The 17072-nt window shown below is 43.4% G+C and overlaps 2 protein-coding genes across 4 annotated transcripts; one reads left to right on the top strand and one right to left on the bottom strand.

The window, feature by feature from the left end:
• The first annotated feature begins 854 nt into the window (after positions 1 to 854).
• skp2 (S-phase kinase-associated protein 2, E3 ubiquitin protein ligase) lies at positions 855 to 5753 on the top strand. Its single transcript, XM_061061611.1, has 10 exons — positions 855 to 1036; positions 1649 to 1893; positions 1987 to 2098; positions 2630 to 2773; positions 2880 to 3014; positions 3265 to 3363; positions 3446 to 3573; positions 4015 to 4066; positions 4410 to 4517; positions 4857 to 5753. Exons 1-10 carry the CDS (start codon positions 1023 to 1025, stop codon positions 5074 to 5076), a joined length of 1257 nt encoding a protein of 418 aa, XP_060917594.1. The 5' UTR covers positions 855 to 1022; the 3' UTR covers positions 5077 to 5753.
• Positions 5754 to 8887: 3134 nt separating this feature from the next.
• Positions 8888 to 16961, bottom strand: nadk2 (NAD kinase 2, mitochondrial). Of its 3 annotated transcripts, none has more exons than XM_061061174.1 (12): positions 16248 to 16961; positions 16059 to 16147; positions 15128 to 15216; positions 14771 to 14852; positions 13242 to 13325; positions 11726 to 11888; positions 11493 to 11569; positions 11305 to 11400; positions 9746 to 9801; positions 9614 to 9667; positions 9418 to 9541; positions 8888 to 9338 (listed from the first exon to the last, which is right to left on the bottom strand). In XM_061061174.1, the coding sequence occupies exons 1-12, from the start codon at positions 16500 to 16502 to the stop codon at positions 9200 to 9202; spliced, it is 1308 nt and encodes a 435-aa protein (XP_060917157.1). In that variant the 5' UTR covers positions 16503 to 16961; the 3' UTR covers positions 8888 to 9199. The 3 variants fall into 3 exon arrangements, with proteins under 3 accessions (XP_060917157.1, XP_060917155.1, XP_060917156.1); XM_061061172.1 differs by having other exon boundaries at positions 11305 to 11415; positions 11493 to 11586; positions 11749 to 11888; XM_061061173.1 differs by having other exon boundaries at positions 11493 to 11586; positions 11749 to 11888.
• Between the last annotated feature and the right edge of the window lie 111 nt (positions 16962 to 17072).

The raw sequence follows: 17072 nt of genomic DNA, 5'->3' as shown, positions 1-17072 counted from the left end.
TCTCTCTCCCTGATTTCTGACTCTATCCACTGTCCTATCTCTAAATACAGACCTTAAAAGCCCAGTTATAAACCTTTAAAAAAAAGAAAAACACTTCTACATGATACATCTTTTGATTATAATGGCCAAATTCCACATCTATAAATCTAATTTACAGGTTAAAAAAAACAAACAAGCTGCATTGCATTTAGTAACGAGCGGAAACAATTACTCTGAAAAACAGAAAACAATTCAAACTGTTACAGCTTGTAGTATGTTTGAAGTCTTTACATGGACTCTTAACCGACCTTTACAGAAGAGGATTAGAGCCAGACATGAAAAATAATGAGAGGAGGAAGATTTTTATACCATTAGGCAATTTAAAAAAAATTCAAAATGTTGAGAAAAAAGTTACAATACAATGAATATAATAGAATGAAGTCAAAATATCAAGAAAAAAAGGTCTAGATGTGGACAATAACGTTTATATACAATTTCGAGAATAAACACAAAAAATTTTTGGGACATTTCAACTTTTTTCTCAAAGGGTATGATGGCAAAAATCTTCCTCCTTTTTTATTTTAATCTTTATAGTATGTTTATTTCCCATGTCTGACTCTAATCGCCTTCTGTACCACTCTGTACACTGTTTCCCTTTAAATAAAAAGCAATTGATATATATATATATATATATATTTGAGCTGTGTTCATGATTTCAAAGACATTTTATTTTTGTTTACAGATTTTTAATGTGATCGGTTTTTGTGAATGAAAGGGCGAAAGTCTCACAACATATGAAATCGTTGCGTTTCATTACCGGAACAGTAGGTGGAGACATTCTCTTATAACGTTGGTTTGCAGCCCGCCAGGAGGAAAACCAAAGAAGAAGAAGAATTGTGACGGAAGTGACGTATGAACACAGGGGCGCTCTGCTGCTGCTGGCGCTGAGTTTAAAGAGTTCCGGTTGGAGTTTCTGCAGCACAAAAAAACTGCAATTTTATGTGCAATTCTTTGTAAAAATCACTTTTTAATCTGAGCCGAAGATGTCAAGACAAAGGTGAGTGTACTTATATTTTAATAGTGTTTTATTTTAAAGTAGTTTTAAGTGATTCTGTGAACTTAAACGGACCATACTTAAAAAAGGAGCCAAAACTAACTTACGTGCTCAGTTTTTAGCCTCTCTTTCTTCTTAAGAATAAAGCATGCCGATTTGTAATTTAATTGATTTAAAACCAGTAGCTTACTGTACAATTTAAATTGAGTGTGTACAAAAGACATTTTAAGTGGATTTAGGTAGAAATAATAAAAATCGATACCGCGCTTTCGGCCCCTCATCTCTCCATGCCTCCATGATTCCTTCCTGCTTAACAAACCATAAAGTAGATACGAAATATAGAATTAAAAACTCAGTGTTCGATTACACTTGCATTGCTTTAAATACACCCACTCCGGGTTGTTTGATTGTCTTTATTTTTGTAGTTTGCGCGGTCTCAACGCTGCTAGCTGAATAAATATGGCGGGTAGAGAGAGAGAGAGAGCCTTTTCTCTGCAGGAGGCTAGCTCACACGCTACACAAGATGTTTATCTGATATGTCGCTATGAAAACGTGCTTTAGAACAAATAGTTTGGATATGAAGTTGTTTGATAAGTTCCTTCCCCCTCCACCCAGCATGCCTCTGCAGGACCTGCCCTGCCTGCAGACCTCCATGTTGTCTGAGTCCAGGAGGATCAACAAGCGCAAGTCCAGGAGCAGCCTCACGGAGGGCCTGGACACCGAGTGCACCCCCTCAGACCTCATCCAGCAGTGGTCCCCGAGCCACAAGCACCAGCGGCTCATCAGCATGGGGAAAGAGAACGACCAGAACCAGTTTGTGCTCGCCAGGAGGTCAAGGAGGAAGAAAGGTCCCACATCGGGTAGGACAACCCCCCCCCCCCTAACCTCCTTTAAGAAGCATGCACAGTCAGCTGTTTGTACTTATGAAGTGTTTGCTCTTTTGTCATCAACAGGTATTTCATGGGACCACCTGCCAGAGGAGCTTCTTCTCAGGATCCTCTTCTACCTCCCTCTGCAGGACCTCCTCAGGATGTCCAGAGTTTGCAAACGCTGGAATCGCTTAGCGTGAGTTTCAAGTGATCGTCAGAGGGCCGTGTCGTTCAGTTTCACCTCTATTTGAAAATTCTTCCTATTTCTGTTAAATTTACTACCAGCTATGCAGTGTTAACTTACAGTTTCTCTTCTGCTGCAGTTTACAAATGTATAAATTGTGTGTAATAATTTCTTTGTCCACTCATTGAGTTAGGTTTTTTATATCCCTAAACTAGTTTATGAAAAACAAAAGATCTCCCAACTGTACTTGAATACTTTAAGATGTCACATGTTTTGAAACCATACAATCTAATAATGATCGATTGTACCAAAGCTGTGAAAAAAAAAAACAACCTACAAATCCAAAGACATATTTGTAACTCAGAGAGAGAGTCATTCTGCACAACTATGTCTGGTACCTAAATATTGCATATTGACATAGTTCAATCAAGACATTGTGCAGGAGTTCGTCTGCATGCTAGTGACCGGATCAGTCTGTAAGTTATCGTCTCCAGACACTACATACATCTTCTGATTATATCTCCCCGTCTCTGTCTGATCCAGGTTTGACGAGTCTCTGTGGCACAGTGTGGACCTGGAGGGTCTCACCCACATGGGGGTAGCTCTGCAGCAGGTGCTGAACATCGGAGTGTGCAGGCTGCGCTGCCCTCGCTCCTTTGTGGAGGAGACAAACTTCACCGTCACCGGGTAAGTCCAGCCGATCAGTCCGATCATTATCTGATCTATTATCTGATGTATCTGCTGTATGAAGAATAGAAACAGGATTTCACAGTTTGTATTTTCTGTCTTCAAGCGCTCTGCAGATCGTTGAGTTGGATCTGTCCAGCTCCATCATCCCCACCTCTGCTCTGGAGAGCATCATCAGTCGCTGCACACAGCTGGAGTATCTGAGCCTGGAGGGTCTGCAGCTCTCTGACACCATCATCAGGTACCACTTCATCTCTTACCACACTACCGCCACGACAGGAAAATGTTTGAACCAGAGGTGTTAAACATGTTTCTGCTTCTTCACTCTTTAAACCCTTTCTGGTGAAAATCAAACATCAGTAAAATGTTCTATGCAAAGGGAAACAAACGGACAAAAACATGATCATGGTGTTTTCTGTTCGTGTCCGTGTGTGTGAGTTTCTGATCCTGTTGTAGATGTTTGATGTTTTTAATCTTCTGTCTCTTGTCAGCTCTCTGTCCAAGAACACAAACCTGCTGCAGCTGAATCTGAGCGGCTGCTCCGGCTTCTCCGCTCCTCCTCTGGCCGACATGTTGAAATCCTGCAGCAGGTCAGAAATGATTCATCTTAAGAACAGCGGCTGCTTTCATTCACCCTCTGTCTGTCTCTAAAGCCTTCTCTTCCATGTGCAGAATCGAGCGGCTGAACATCTCGTGGTGCGACTTCAGCAACGGTCATGTGAAGAGCGTCGTGGAGAATCTGAGCTCTGCTGTGACTCAGCTCACCATCAGCGGCTACAGAGAGAGCCTCACGCTGGACGGTGAGTGACGGATGTTTTCTAATGTGGAGAGGAGTTGAACATGAGTCGAGAATGATCAGATTCTTATGTAAATACTTTGATTTTTAACCCTCTAGACTCCTGTCTGATTTTAAAAAGTTGCTATAGCTCACTGGAAACCTTCACTGAGAGGAGCAACTGATGATTCTATCTCGTAAAAATAAAGAAATGAGCCATAAGAAGTAGATTTCATCATGAAGTTCACATGGAATTTGATACTAAAACGTGTATTTTGAACTAAAGGTTATATATATATATATATATACACTGAAAAAGAATTGCACAGGATCTATAAAATACTTGATGTATTTATACAAAAAACGACTGAAACCACTGAGATTATCAAACTAGTTACTGATTTTGATTTTTCTGGTCGATGAATCATTGACCTGAGGTGACTGTTCTCTGTGTGTGTTTTAACAGATGTGACGGTGCTGGTTTCGAGATGCCCCCACATTACGACCCTCGATTTAAGGTACGATGTTTCCTCCTTCAGGTCTCATGAACATGTTTGGATGAGAGGGGGGAGAACAGGGAGGGCTGCTCTCCAGAGCTGGGAGAAGAGAGCCTGTGTGAAGAGGTTTCACCAGCTCACGTAGAGACCTGAAGCCGTCTGGTGAAATTCTTGGTTTCATATTGGAGAACTATCTCGGGATTTGCAGAACAAGCCGCGTAGCGCCCTAAAAATCCTTCCTAGGTCTCTGAGAGGGTTCTCAGAATGTTTGTGAATATGGGCCCTGATGTTTTGTTTTCTGATGAATGTGCTGCCCCCTGCTGGTGTCCATGAATAAATCATCCGCCTGGTTGTTTTGTCACAGTGACAGCACTCTGCTGATGGCCGACAGCTTCCCTGTCCTCAAACAGCTGAAGAACCTGCACCACCTTTCTCTGAGCCGCTGCTACCACATCCACCTGGCTGCTCTCACGTGAGTTTAACAGATTATAAGATCCATAAATATCCACTGAAGATGTCAATCATAGGATCAATATTGAAGATGCTTTTGAAAAATGGAGAGAGGTTAGAACACAGAAAGGTTTACAGACAGATGCAGAGCTGGCTAAACACTGAAGCTTCAGTGTCCACCACATGGTGACCTGTGTGAACATCAACTCTAGAGAGGAGGGGGCGGGGGGGAGACAGCTCTCTATGATGTTTAGAATTTAGAATGCAGTACCCATTTTAACCACTAGGTGTCAGAGTTACATGTTGCTCCTTTAATGTTGAGATAAATATTCAGATAGTTTTTTATTTTGTATGTTTGCAGTGACCTCGGGCAGATGTTCCCCCTGCTGAGTCTTCTGGAGGTTTTCGGCCTCCTACACGACTCCCAGCTCTCCTCTCTGAAGAAGGAGCTGCCTCGCATCAGCATCAACACCCGCCCTTTCTCCAGCATTGCCAGGCCCACGCCCGCCTGCAGACCCCAGGGCCCCGTCAGGGACCGCGCCATGTGGAGCAGAACGTGTCGTCTGAGGGTCAAGCTGTAAACCTACAGGAGCCGCGTTTCAGTGTTTGTTGCTGCTACAGACGTGTCTTTACATGTTGGCGGGCGTTAAGGTTACTAAAGGTCAAGTGCTGCCTGCTTTTAGGGAAATGTTGAATTTAGGGAATCATCCAGATTTGGATGTTGAATCCAGTTTTTCTTGAATATGTTGATATGAACTTTTAGCGATGTTTTTGAATCTATTTCAGGTTCTAATAATGTGTTAATTTAAAATATTTTGTGATGGAAACAAGTTTTTTTTTAAAGGGCTCGATTGAATGTTGACGTCTATCGGATGTCTGTAAATATTTAGCGCAGCTGATCTCCGACATTTTAAAAGATACTCGTGTTCTCAGATGTAACAATGAGAGAAGAGTCGATTTTAATCAGTGAGAAAGTTTTAATGTAAAACAATCGATGCAGCGAGAAGAGCTGTGAATGATCCTTGAAACCACTTTGTTACTTTAAACACACATTACGTTTACATTTAACCCGACCGGGTTATCATTCATGTACATGTGACTCTTCTGTCGCTCTAATGATGACTTCTGTGTGTCGCTGTTCATGAATCAATGTGCTGTACGCTCGGTGCTCTCTTCCATTTCATTCCAAATTACTGAAATTCAGTGTTTTAACTTGTGAATTGTTCATTTTTCAGTAAACCACAGAGTAAAAAAAATCTGTTTTTGTCTGAGCTTGTTTTTCATCACATGCATTAGTCCTGTTTTATTTAAAGGTCACATATCCTCCTCTTCTTCTTCAGTGTAAATAAGTCTCAGAGCTCCTCAGAACATGTCTGTGAAGTTTCTTGTTCTAAATCCACTCTGATCCTGTATTTGATCATGTCTATAAACCCCTCTATTTCAGCCCTGCTCAGAACAGGCTGTTTCTGTGTCTGTACCTTTAAATATGTAAATGAACTGTTTATGACCACGCCCCCTCTCTGGAAGGACTTAGGTGTACTCGGTGCTTTCTCTCTCCATGTCCTATTGTTTACGGTGAGAAGGCAGACTCAGAGGGCAGAACAAACACCTAGCTGGGGAGGGGTTACTGCCCTTTGTGATGTCATGAAGGGAAAATCTCCAAACATCCTGTTTGAGCACACATTTTCTGAAAAGTGGAGCAGGCAAAAGATGGAGAGGATGCACTTCTCTCATCACTGGGGGGTTTGTAGACGGACTAGAGACACATTAGAGTTAGAGAAACATGGGGAAGTTGATTTTACAGAATACGTGATAAGCGTCTAGGCTCCGTCATCAGTCATCAAATTACAGTTTTATTTTACATGCTGAAAGTCTAGGAGTGATGGTATGATGGATGGATGATATCTTAAACCCCTCCCAGTCAGAGCCTGCAGGTGGATGCTGGGATGGTGGTGTTTCCGAATAAGAGGTCAGAGCTGGCAATGACAGAGCAGAGAGGGAGCTGAAATCTCGCAGCTTAAATAGAGCGCTAACTGAAAGGAGGTGTCGTCAGGTGATTGTGGATAAAGTGTGAAATCAGTGCAGCTCGAGTTGTCTGCCTGAACTTGCTTGTAGGTCTCTGTCAGGCTCAGGTTGTTATTCTAAATGTCTGATAACGTTACAGACAGAGCTCAACCTTTTTTTTTTCACCAGAGGAAGATGATTTATTTCAACCAGAACCTGCTGTAACATCACTCTCCGCAGGTCCGACAGACTGCAGGTTTATCTGGCACAACAGGTGTGGCTGGTCATTCAGGCTCATGATCAGATAGGTGCTGTGGTATCTAAAGTGTATGAAAGGGTTGATTTGATTAGCTTACAAAAACAACATTGTGATGGATACTTCACCTCTTCAACAAAAGTTACTTTAATGAGAACGCCTCATAGTTTAGAGTAAAAGTGACTCAACGGAGGAACGGACCAAAGGAACTTGTTAGGGGTCATTTTAACCCCTTAAATCTGACATACTGTATGCGAGTGAGTGTGATATATATTGCAAATACATTTTATTTTGAACTTGCATGTGTCTGAAATTCTTTCATTTCGCATTTCAATAATAAATTTGCTTTTAAGCTGAGAGTACTTTACTTTCTGTGTGCTTTTATTTTTGAAATAAAGTAAGGCCCTTCTGGTAGAAGGAAGGGTTGACATGAAGTTAGGCACAGAAACAGGAAGTGGACATCAGTGATGAATCTGTCGAGGAAAGAGAGGCGGAGGCGAGCAAAAATAAGCACACAGAGAAGGATTGTTTTTTTCAAACAACTTTTATCTGATTCAAAAACTGACACAGGATGTTCACGAGGATCGTTCTTTTGGCACGCTTCAATGTGCAGTTTCCTGATTTATAAACTCATCCTCATTAAGAGAAACCCCCGTCATTCAGAGTCTGGGGTAGGGAGGTGTGCCAACAATATTTAGTGTCGTGTGTGTACAAGAAGGTTCATTGATTTTGTTTTTAATCCATCTGACTGCACCACTGTGTCGTCACACTCCTCTTCATCACAGCACATTTAGTGTTGAGCAAAAATCACTGAAATCCCTTTCTGTAGAAACCTTCAGCCACTCTCTGATCTTAAAACATCATCTCCTCCTGTCCTGTGAGAGGTTACAGAAGTGTGACCTTAAATCGTGGAGCAAAATGACTAAAAATGGCGTCCTGCTGTTAGTGCACTTTCTGTTTCCTCCTCTCAGACTCCAGTGTTTCAAACTTCTACAAAAAATATACACGCTTTGTTTTCAAAAATATCTTAAGCCGCTGTGCATTCAGTTCACTGTACAGAAACACTTTCATATCCCTCCAGCACTAAATATATTTCTGTTCAGTTTGCATCACAGCCGGATGTTTCTTCTCCCTCCACGTCATAGATCATCTCAGTAAACACAACATCCTGCTGCAACAAATAATGACTAGAGCAGCAAATCAGGATTCATCCACCGCTGAAAATAGTCCCTCAGAAATGCATCTTTATAATGTTTTTTTTTACAATTTATTTTGGGGGTTTTGTGCCAAAGGGGTTTGAGGTTTTGGGGAATGACATGTGGGAAAGGATCCACAGGTCGGATTTGAACCCGTCGCCCGTTCATAGGACTACAGCCTCTGCACATGGGGCACGCAAAACAACAACTGGCCATCGGCGCCCCCGACAGAGAAGAGAAATAACTTTAAACTTTGTTTGTTGTAAACTTTAAAAAGAAATGAAAAGATTCTCTCCTTTTGTATTCGATCTACCGATGGACAGATTTGATACGGATTTGAATAACTGAAATGAGAAGGGGGTCGCTCCTCTGCATAAATATTCAGTTTTAAAAAATCTTTAAGATTGATTTTTGGGCTCTTTGAAAGTGGAGAGAGAGCAAGAGAGCAGGACATCTGGACAGGGACAGAGTGGGAAGTGACCGGGAGAGAGAGAGAGTGAAATGACGTGTGGGGAAAAAGAGCAACAGGTCGGATTTGAACCCACGGCCCCCCCTCCGCTTCGAGGGCTAAAGCCTCTGTACATGGGGGCATGCAAACTAACCCCTAGGGCCTAGGCCATTGGCGCCCCTGTACATTGTGTCTTAAAGATGACATTTTTTTGAGCTCTAAGCTGATCCACCAGCAAACATGAAGCACAATCATGTCTAACTGGGTTTTATTGTCATAAAGTCATCGCTCTGATATCAATGAACCGCAGGTTGATCTGAAATAATCATACATTTTAAACACTTTTGAACAGAGCTGGCTAAACACTGAAGCTTCAGTGTCCACCACATGGCAACCTGCGTGAGCATCGACTCTAGAGAAGAGGGGGCGGGGGCGGAGACAGCTCTCTACAATGTTTTAGATTCAGACTGCATTACCCTTTTTGAACACTAGGTGTCAGAGTTACATATCGCTCCTTTAACGCCGTGAGAGACAGTCGACCGTAACAGACTTTAAATATGTTTGACAGTTTCTAGAAAAACTCATATCAGCCGTTATCACATGTTGGAAAGTTGTCAAAGGATTTTTAAACAAAAGAAAAAAATCAGTTTGAAAATAATAAGTTGAGGAAAAAGAACACGCTTCAAAAAACAAAAGTAACAATGATACCTTTCTGCTGCTCAGGTATAAAAAACACGTTTAGGAAGCTAAAATCTAAAAGCCGTACTTCCCTTTGAACTCAGTTTGAAATTAGCGTGTGCTTAGTTTTCTAGAAGAACCGTCCGGAGCTGATCCTCCTCGCTCATGCTGATCGTAGCGAAGGCGCCGTCGTTAAACTCGAAAGAAGTCCCGCCGTCGACCACCATGCAGGCGTCCCAGCACCGCGAGCGAACACACACCCTGAAGACACAAACGCATAAAAACAATCAGAAAGGTTCAGCGCATCTTCTCAGCTCATGCTCATCTTGTCGTCGCTCACCTGCTGGCGAAGCCTCTCTGGCGGCTACTGGAGAAGACGCGGTTGACGATCGGCTCCCTGACGCTGTACAATAAACGTTGGTCGTGCGGACTGAACACCAGGGACTCGTTGTATTCATCAGTAACTAAAGAAACAGAAATACAATCGTCACAGGAAATTGACTAACAAGTCAAACGCAGAACGAGCGTCGACTCACCCTTTCCAATGAAGTCCCGATTAAAGGGGATATCTAGACCGGTCTGGGATTTCCCTGGAAAAGAAAAACAAAGGTGTTTTTTTCTGTAAGGTTCAAACTTAAACCTTTTACGTAAGTTTCACACTCACTCACCAATGTTCAGCACCTCCTCCACAGCTTGTTCGGCAAGTTTGTTGATGTTATACGACCTGCGGACACGAAGAGAGAGAGAAACCACTTCAGAGAGACGGAGGATTAAAGAAGGGATCTCACATCTCTTTTAAAGATTTATTTTTGGTCGTTTTGTGCCTTTATTGTAGAGATAGCACAGTGGATAGGGTTGGATTCAAACCTGGGCCGCCCGCTTGGAGGACTACAGCCTCCATACATGGCACACTAACCACTGCGCCACCAGCTCCCCAAGTTCTCGCATTTTAAAGACAGGATCTAGTTATTATAGAACGACAATCGAGTCCTGAACAAGAGGCAACCTCTGGTCTTGAAAAATGAAGCCAATGCGGAAGTGCAAAATCCTGCAGTTTTTTGAGTGTCCACTAGAGGCTGACTGCAGGAACACCGGAAGTCACATACACACCACAGGCAAAAAGGGCTGTTTTTACAGCATAAATAAGATGTTTACAGCCTGGTGCAAAAAAAAACAAAACAGATCTGATTAGTTATTGTCGTCACTGGTACACACTGGACAGGGGGTGAGTTTTTTTAAACGGCTCCGTATTGATTTTTATAACGACACATGTTATCCATAGCGTAGGAGCCATGTTTATGAAGTGCAAACACAAATCGTTCCAGCAGGTGTCACCTCTGGGTTAAGGTGATACTCTTTATAGGTAGGAACTTTCACTGGGGTGTGAGAGCACATACACTTTTTTGACCGCTACGCCATGCTATGAGGTTTTGAAGCTTTGAATGGAAATTTGTTGACAATTGATGGAATCTTGCACATGTGACATTCATGAAGATCACGATAGAATGAGAAATAAATATTCCATAAACAAATTAGATATTGGACCGTCTTTTTTCAAGCGGGTCAATCAAGAGGCTAAATCAGCCCGTCTATGTAGCTCCTCAGTGGCTCTAAGTTTCGGCTTAGCTACACATAGTTAGGCTTGTAGCTGACCTGATTGACAGGCGGGTGTGGCGTAACGGTTTGTCAGGAGGTTTAAAATCCGCCTCAGCTCCAGCTCTCAGTCTGTCGTTAGGTTGACTGAAAGTTAGACTGAGACAGGATTTACAACATGGCGGCTGCTGCTGATGAGCCTCCAGAGCCCCCTGCAGGAACAGATGGCTGACGTCACTCAGGCTTCATCCATTAATATTTACAGTCTGTGGTCCTGAGCCACTTGATCCAGAAAGAACCTGGCTGACTCGCGTCGCCCTGGTTTGCAAGTCGACATAAACGACCTTTGAGCAGTCAGACCAGAATGCAATAAAACCGTTTGTTTTTTAAACCCTCTGAGAAAACGTCCAAGTGGAGTTCAAATCAAAATTTAAACGTTACAGACGTATATAAAGATTATTTATCATCTCATTTAACTTTCCGAAAGGTCGAATGTGTTCCTTTATTTGTAGATTTGAAGAATGAAAACTTAAACACAAACTTCGTCCAGGACTCTTCAGCTCGTGTTTCATGAGGATAAGTCGATAGTTCAATATTTAAGGTCACGCTGTAAGCCGTGTACAGTTCAGCCTACCAGGCTTTGGATCCTGTTCCCGTGCAGATGCTGAGTCCTGAACTCTTCTGTTTCTCCCAGGGCCCGTCATCCACAGAGATCTCGTAGTAGGAAGCCCTGTGGAGGTGAACTCTGAGTTAAAAGGGTTTTTAACTTCACTCTGTGCCGGACAGATTCGATACGAGCTCATGTAAACGTAATCAAGGTACCTGGAGGACAGAGATTCTCCGATGAAGATCTCATTCAGGCTCCGGATGGGGAGCAGACTCGGCTTGGAGAAGCTCTCCTGCACGTTTCCTTTCCCTGTAAGAAAAAGTCACTGGATTAGTACCAGATTTTAAAAAACTCCCAGACGTATTTCAATCAAGTTCCTGATCAGTGGACAGCTATTCAGACAGGAGGACACAGACGCAGACAGACAGGAGGACTGGGACAGGTACACATGTTTGGGTTGAGGAGTCGTACTCCGCTGGCTGTCCTTGGTGGTGATGCGATGAGCCTGACTGTGCTGCTCCAGGCTCAGCTGCAGCTCGTGCAGGTCCACCGGGATGGGGTTGATCCCTGTCCCCTCCAGGTGCAGACGGATCCTCTGACGCCACAGCCACCTGAACGCAGCGCAGGAGAAGTCGGGGGTTAAACCGAGCATCATACACTTTACGATCGGAAAAGTGCCAGGGGTGGAATATCAGTCTTCTCAGTCAGGTCAAACCTGCACATTCACATACTGATGGTAGAGGCTGCAGTGTAAAGTGACCATCAGAAGTAAGTAACCATCATACACATTCATACGCCCCTGACGAAGCAGCGGGAACAATTTGGGGTTAAGTGTCTTGGCCAAGGCTGGAGGAGCTGGGGATCGAACCCCAGACCTTCCAGTTAAGAGACGACCGACTATACCATTTAAGACGTCTTGCATGCATGACTCAAACACAAACATGAAACCTAAACTAAAAGCTGCAAGAGACCGAGAGCTCAGGAGAGAGGAGAGTTGTTTAGTTCTGATTTCCATTTATAGATTCCGTTGAATTAATGTATCATCTGGTGCTATAGATAGCTGACATAACTTGGCATGGTGAATGTAACCTGAGAGAGCTCGCCTGTACTGAGCAGCTCTCTACAATGTTTTGAATTCAGACTGCAGTGCCCACTTTAAACACTAGGGGTCAGCGTTACATATTGCTCCTTTAAGACATCAATATGGCTATTGACATTTTCAGGAGTTGTGTGTGTGCATGCGTAAGGGGCGTTACTCTCCAGTTAAAACTGTCTGAGCAGCAGGAACAGAACAAATCTGAGGTATGGTAACCTGCAGCAGCAGAAGAATGATTCCTTCAGGACACCGGACCATCAGTCATCTTAGGGCACGGTCACACTGGCCATCCGTACCTTGGCACACTTCAGAGAGGTGTGCTTCAGCACGGTACACTTCATGCACGAGGACAAGCATGCGGGTACACAACGCTGACAGCCTTCATTATGGAGAAATCCAGAGTTTTATGTCTGTATCTGAGTAACATGACACAATATAAGACACAAAGTAGCTGTCATGTTCTCTGATGCACGGACTCAGCCTATTTTATTTATTTATTTATGGCTGTGTCTGATTAAAATGGCTTAAAATAAGCTGTAAAGTCAGTAAAGTAGCTGTCATGCTCTGTGTTGTTCTCTGATGTGCCGACGCGGACTCCACTGTGTCTCTGTGTGTGTGTGTCTCTCTCTCTCTCTCTCACTCTCTGGATTTTAACCTGACCAAACAGGTTTGAACCTGTCTTGAACTGTAAGCTTCTGACAGAGCGACTGCCCAACATTGTTTTACAGACCGCAGTGAAACATTTCAGGAGGACTCCTCTGACATTTCTCATTTTTGTGACAGTAGTGCGATAGGGAATAGGATAATATTAAACCACATGAAGTAAAAACAAAGCAGCGCTAAGATTGTTTGTGGGTGAAATACGCACCTGAACTCACCACGGCAGAGTTTCTGCAAAGCCTCAGGGAAGGCTCGAGTGTACCGCACGGGCAGGCACAGGTGACCTTCTGACCTTGAAATGAAAGAGAGAAATGTTGTGAACTCAGCTGAACAAAGAGCGTCGAATATAAACAATGACATGAGAATTTATTTTACAGGAACAATCTCGGGGTATTTTAAACCTTGCCGGACTTTTAAGGACAAAACGTTTTAGGAATTCCTCAAATGAATTGTCTGAGACAGCAGCCGTGAAACAGGCTGTAACGGCTGCAATATAATCCTCGGGGGTAAAAGCGTCTAATCAAAGTGCGTCCCTGACAGGCTCAGATTGTTATTTTAAGAAGTCTGACAACATTACAGAGAAGATCACTACAGACATAGACCTGTTTTTAAAAGAGGGAGATGATTTTTTGGGGGCTTTTTACGCATTTATTTAGAGATAAGACAGTGGATAGAGTCAGAAATCGGGGAGAGAGAGAGTGGGGAAAGGAGCCACAGGTCGGATTCAAACCCGAGCCGTCCGCTTGGAGGACTACAACCTCTGTACATGAGGCGCATGCACTAACCACTAGGCTGCCGGAGTAGCGGAGAGAATCACTCCCATGATTCCCCGCAAGCCTCAACGTCATCTTCTGTTATTTTTTTGATTGAGAGCCCCCTAGTGGTGGAAGTTACATACTGTGCCTTTAAAGGCCCTGACACACCAAGGAGATCGTCCTAGTTGGACCGTCGGTGAGCGGTCGTCGCCCTAGTTTTTGCGGTGTGTCCGACACAGGTTCAGGAAAGCCCCTTGAGCATGCCGCTGTAGTATCCATGCTTTCACCCATTAGTGCGGTTTCTCCTTATTTGTCTCCTCCGCCTCTTCTTTTCTTTTTCCATTAAAAGACCAAGAGCTGACAACGCCAGCGCCATTTTCTACTTTTTATCAGACATTATTCTCCATTATTTCCTCTCACACATGAGCAGAACGTACGTGGTGGTTGTCCGTCGGCTGTAGTCTTTGAGGCGTGTTCAAGTGCAACTTTTTGTCCAAGACAAAGGCGTTGTGAGGCGAAGCCACAGGTGGCCTTCGTCACCACTTCTTTGCCGTCTGCTTGGTGTGTCAGGGCCTTAAGGAGAGCGATGCAACAGCCTTTTTGGATCTAAATCAACATCTTCCTCTGTAGCAAAAAGGTCTGCATCTGTAGGGATCCTTTCTGTGATGATGTCACACACTTAGAATAAAAATCTGAGTCTGTCAGGGACAGGAACGACGACTTCTAGTGGACATACTTTGATTGGGCACGTTTCCCCCTGAGGCTAACGGTGCAGCCATCACAGCCTGTTTCTCTGCTGCAGGATGAAGAGATTCCATAACGTTTGTATCTTTAGGTCATGTTATAGCATGGCCCAGGTTTTCCTTGAACTCTCCTTTAAGTTTTCCTTCTTTTAGCTCATCATCCTGAGGAGTTAGAGCTCTGATCGTTCTTTAAACATCCACCCAAAAAATGCAGCTCAGGGTTTTTGGTTTTTTTTTACCTCTCAGGGTCCGTGTTTACTCCAACAACCGGTTTGTCCTTGCTTAAAACCTTACTGGCAACAAGTAGCATTGTCCCGTCACCTAACAAAACAAACTGCAGTTAGAGAACTTGTATTGTGTGTTTTTTTTTGTTCCTTTGTTCATGTGACTTTTTGCCCCCTGGGGTTGAATAAGTTAAAAGTCCTGTGCATTCAGTGGGTCATGCCTGGACACAAAAGTTTGTGTTTAAGGAAGATTTTTGCTTTGTTTTAGTCGAACAAAAAGTTTTTTTTTGTTTTTTTTAAAAAGGACGATTTACACATTTTGAGTTCCCTGGAACAAAGAGTGCTGAATGCAAATAATCTAAAAACTCCCACCTCCAGCAGAGATTATAGCATCTGCCCATCGCACGACTTCTTCATCATACTCTCCCCTCTTCACCACTCGCACCTCGATGCCTTCTTTCCTACAAACACAGAAATATGCACATTTCTTTACAAACAATCAACAGCAGGACAAAAACTGTGTCTCTGCTTCAGTAGAGTTTTCAGAAGTTTGTAATCGACCTTTTGACTTCTGTAAATCTGTGCTTTCTAACCCACATATTTCAGAACAGGCTGAGATGAATTATGGATCGCTTTGCATCATTGTGCATCAACATCTCGATCAAGGTCAATTTGATTTTAGGGTGCGCAGTTATTTACAACTTCATCGTTATTGTAAGAAGAGTGTCTTAAGCTGAGAGTACTTTACTTGCTGTGTGCTTTTATTTTGAAATACAGTGAGGCCCTTCATGTAGATGGAAGGTTATGACATGAAATTAAGCACAGAAACAGGAAGTGGTTAGGGATCCCAAACTGAGGTCAAACATCTCAAAGGAACGGTACCAAAGGTCAATGTGTGATGTCATAAGGTGGATATTACTTTGGACTCGTCAGCTGAGCTGTCTGAGAGTTTGTTAAAGTGAAATGAGACATTCAAAGATGCAGCAGTGTCCGTCTTTTACATCACTGAGACTACAGGGAGACACTGAGGACGACTATCTACGGTGAGCCGTAAGGGACAAAATAGCATGATTAAACAAACGTAATGCATTAATTTCAGACCTTAGTTGATAGAAATGTTCTAGTTAATGCTGACAGCCCTTATAAAAACTAATGAAAAATTCATAAGTATAATAACCTTGACCTTTCTAACACACATATCTGTACTTCTACTCGAGTAGCGCTCGTGTGAATATCTTTCTGACACCTCTGCAAAGCTACAATAACCTTTCCTGTGAGCTCTCAGGAATGTGCCTGATCTCACCTCAGGCTCTTCACAATATGCTCCACATTGTTGGTGTGGATGTTGTGTCTTTCCAGCAGGCCGCTGTAGCTGGAGCCCTTCATGGCAAGCTGGAAAAAACAAACAAACAGACACAGCAACACTGAAACATAACCAGAAAACTCTAAAAAAGGTAAAGTTCAGTCTGATCCAGTGAAAGGAAGCCCTCACTAGCTGTCTCAGGTCGTCTTCAGAGAGTCCTGCATAGCGATACCTCTGCTGCTCGAACTCATATCGTGTGGTTTTTGTAACCACAGCCACCTTCTCAGGTTTGAATCCACCTGTTGGCAGTGATGAGTTGTTGCATATTGAGGTGTGCAGGGGGCGATGGTAGTTTCCATGCAGCAGGCTGGCAGCTCGGGTCCCCAGGCTCACAAAGTTCACCACAGAGCGGCGACTCATTCTTACAAGTGAGCACACAACCATGAGAAATAAAATAATAAATCACATGTCCGGTGAAATCACAGACTCTCACCCAGCTGTCAGGGAAGGTCACCTGGTCCACAAAGCTCCTCTGTAACTGCTAAATGACCTGTAGAACTTTTACCTCACAGGTATTTCCTCCGACAGCTGGCAGGTTATTAATCTATTTCTCTACAAAACTAAAAACTGAGTAGTTATCCCGCTAAACGCATTTTAAGGACACAGCCCAGCTTAACCTATAACTGCTACAAGTAGTTAGCAACTTGCTAACTAAACCCAAAGCTAACGCTTTATCGCATATCCGGTCCGGATTTAATCTCCAGCACGAACTACGGCAACACCTCAGGTCCGCGAGAGTTTAAAATAACAGGTAACACACACGTGCGGGTTAAGAATAAACGACAACACATGAGAACCACAGGCGACACAGCAGCACATACCAGGCAGCACTGGCACGTACGCAGACGTGGAGTCACTTCTGATTGGCTGCCTGACTGACGCTTTGTTTTGGCTGCCGGTGATGCGTTCAAGGACAAACACAAGCTCGGAGAAATCTGTAGGAAATGTTCATTT

Source organism: Labrus mixtus, chromosome 17 (genome assembly GCF_963584025.1).
Source record: "Labrus mixtus chromosome 17, fLabMix1.1, whole genome shotgun sequence".
Taxonomy (NCBI): Eukaryota; Metazoa; Chordata; class Actinopteri; order Labriformes; family Labridae; genus Labrus; species Labrus mixtus.
This window is presented reverse-complemented; position numbering and strand designations above follow the sequence as displayed.

What these genes read in the sequence shown, in the direction of transcription:
- skp2 (XM_061061611.1), top strand. An exon ending in ACAAACTTCACCGTCACCGG is followed by an intron (nt 2,774 to 2,879) that starts GTAAGTCCAGCC and finishes TCTGTCTTCAAG; the next exon opens with CGCTCTGCAGATCGTTGAGT. An exon ending in ATTACGACCCTCGATTTAAG is followed by an intron (nt 4,067 to 4,409) that starts GTACGATGTTTC and finishes GTTTTGTCACAG; the next exon opens with TGACAGCACTCTGCTGATGG.
- nadk2 (XM_061061172.1), bottom strand. Translation starts at nt 16,502, where the DNA reads ATGGTTGTGTGCTCACTTGTAAGAATGAGTCGCCGCTCTGTGGTGAAC. An exon ending in GTAAACACGGACCCTGAGAG is followed by an intron (nt 13,326 to 14,770) that starts GTAAAAAAAAAC and finishes TTTCATTTCAAG; the next exon opens with GTCAGAAGGTCACCTGTGCC. An exon ending in GGAGAATCTCTGTCCTCCAG is followed by an intron (nt 11,416 to 11,492) that starts GTACCTTGATTA and finishes CTTTTAACTCAG; the next exon opens with AGTTCACCTCCACAGGGCTT.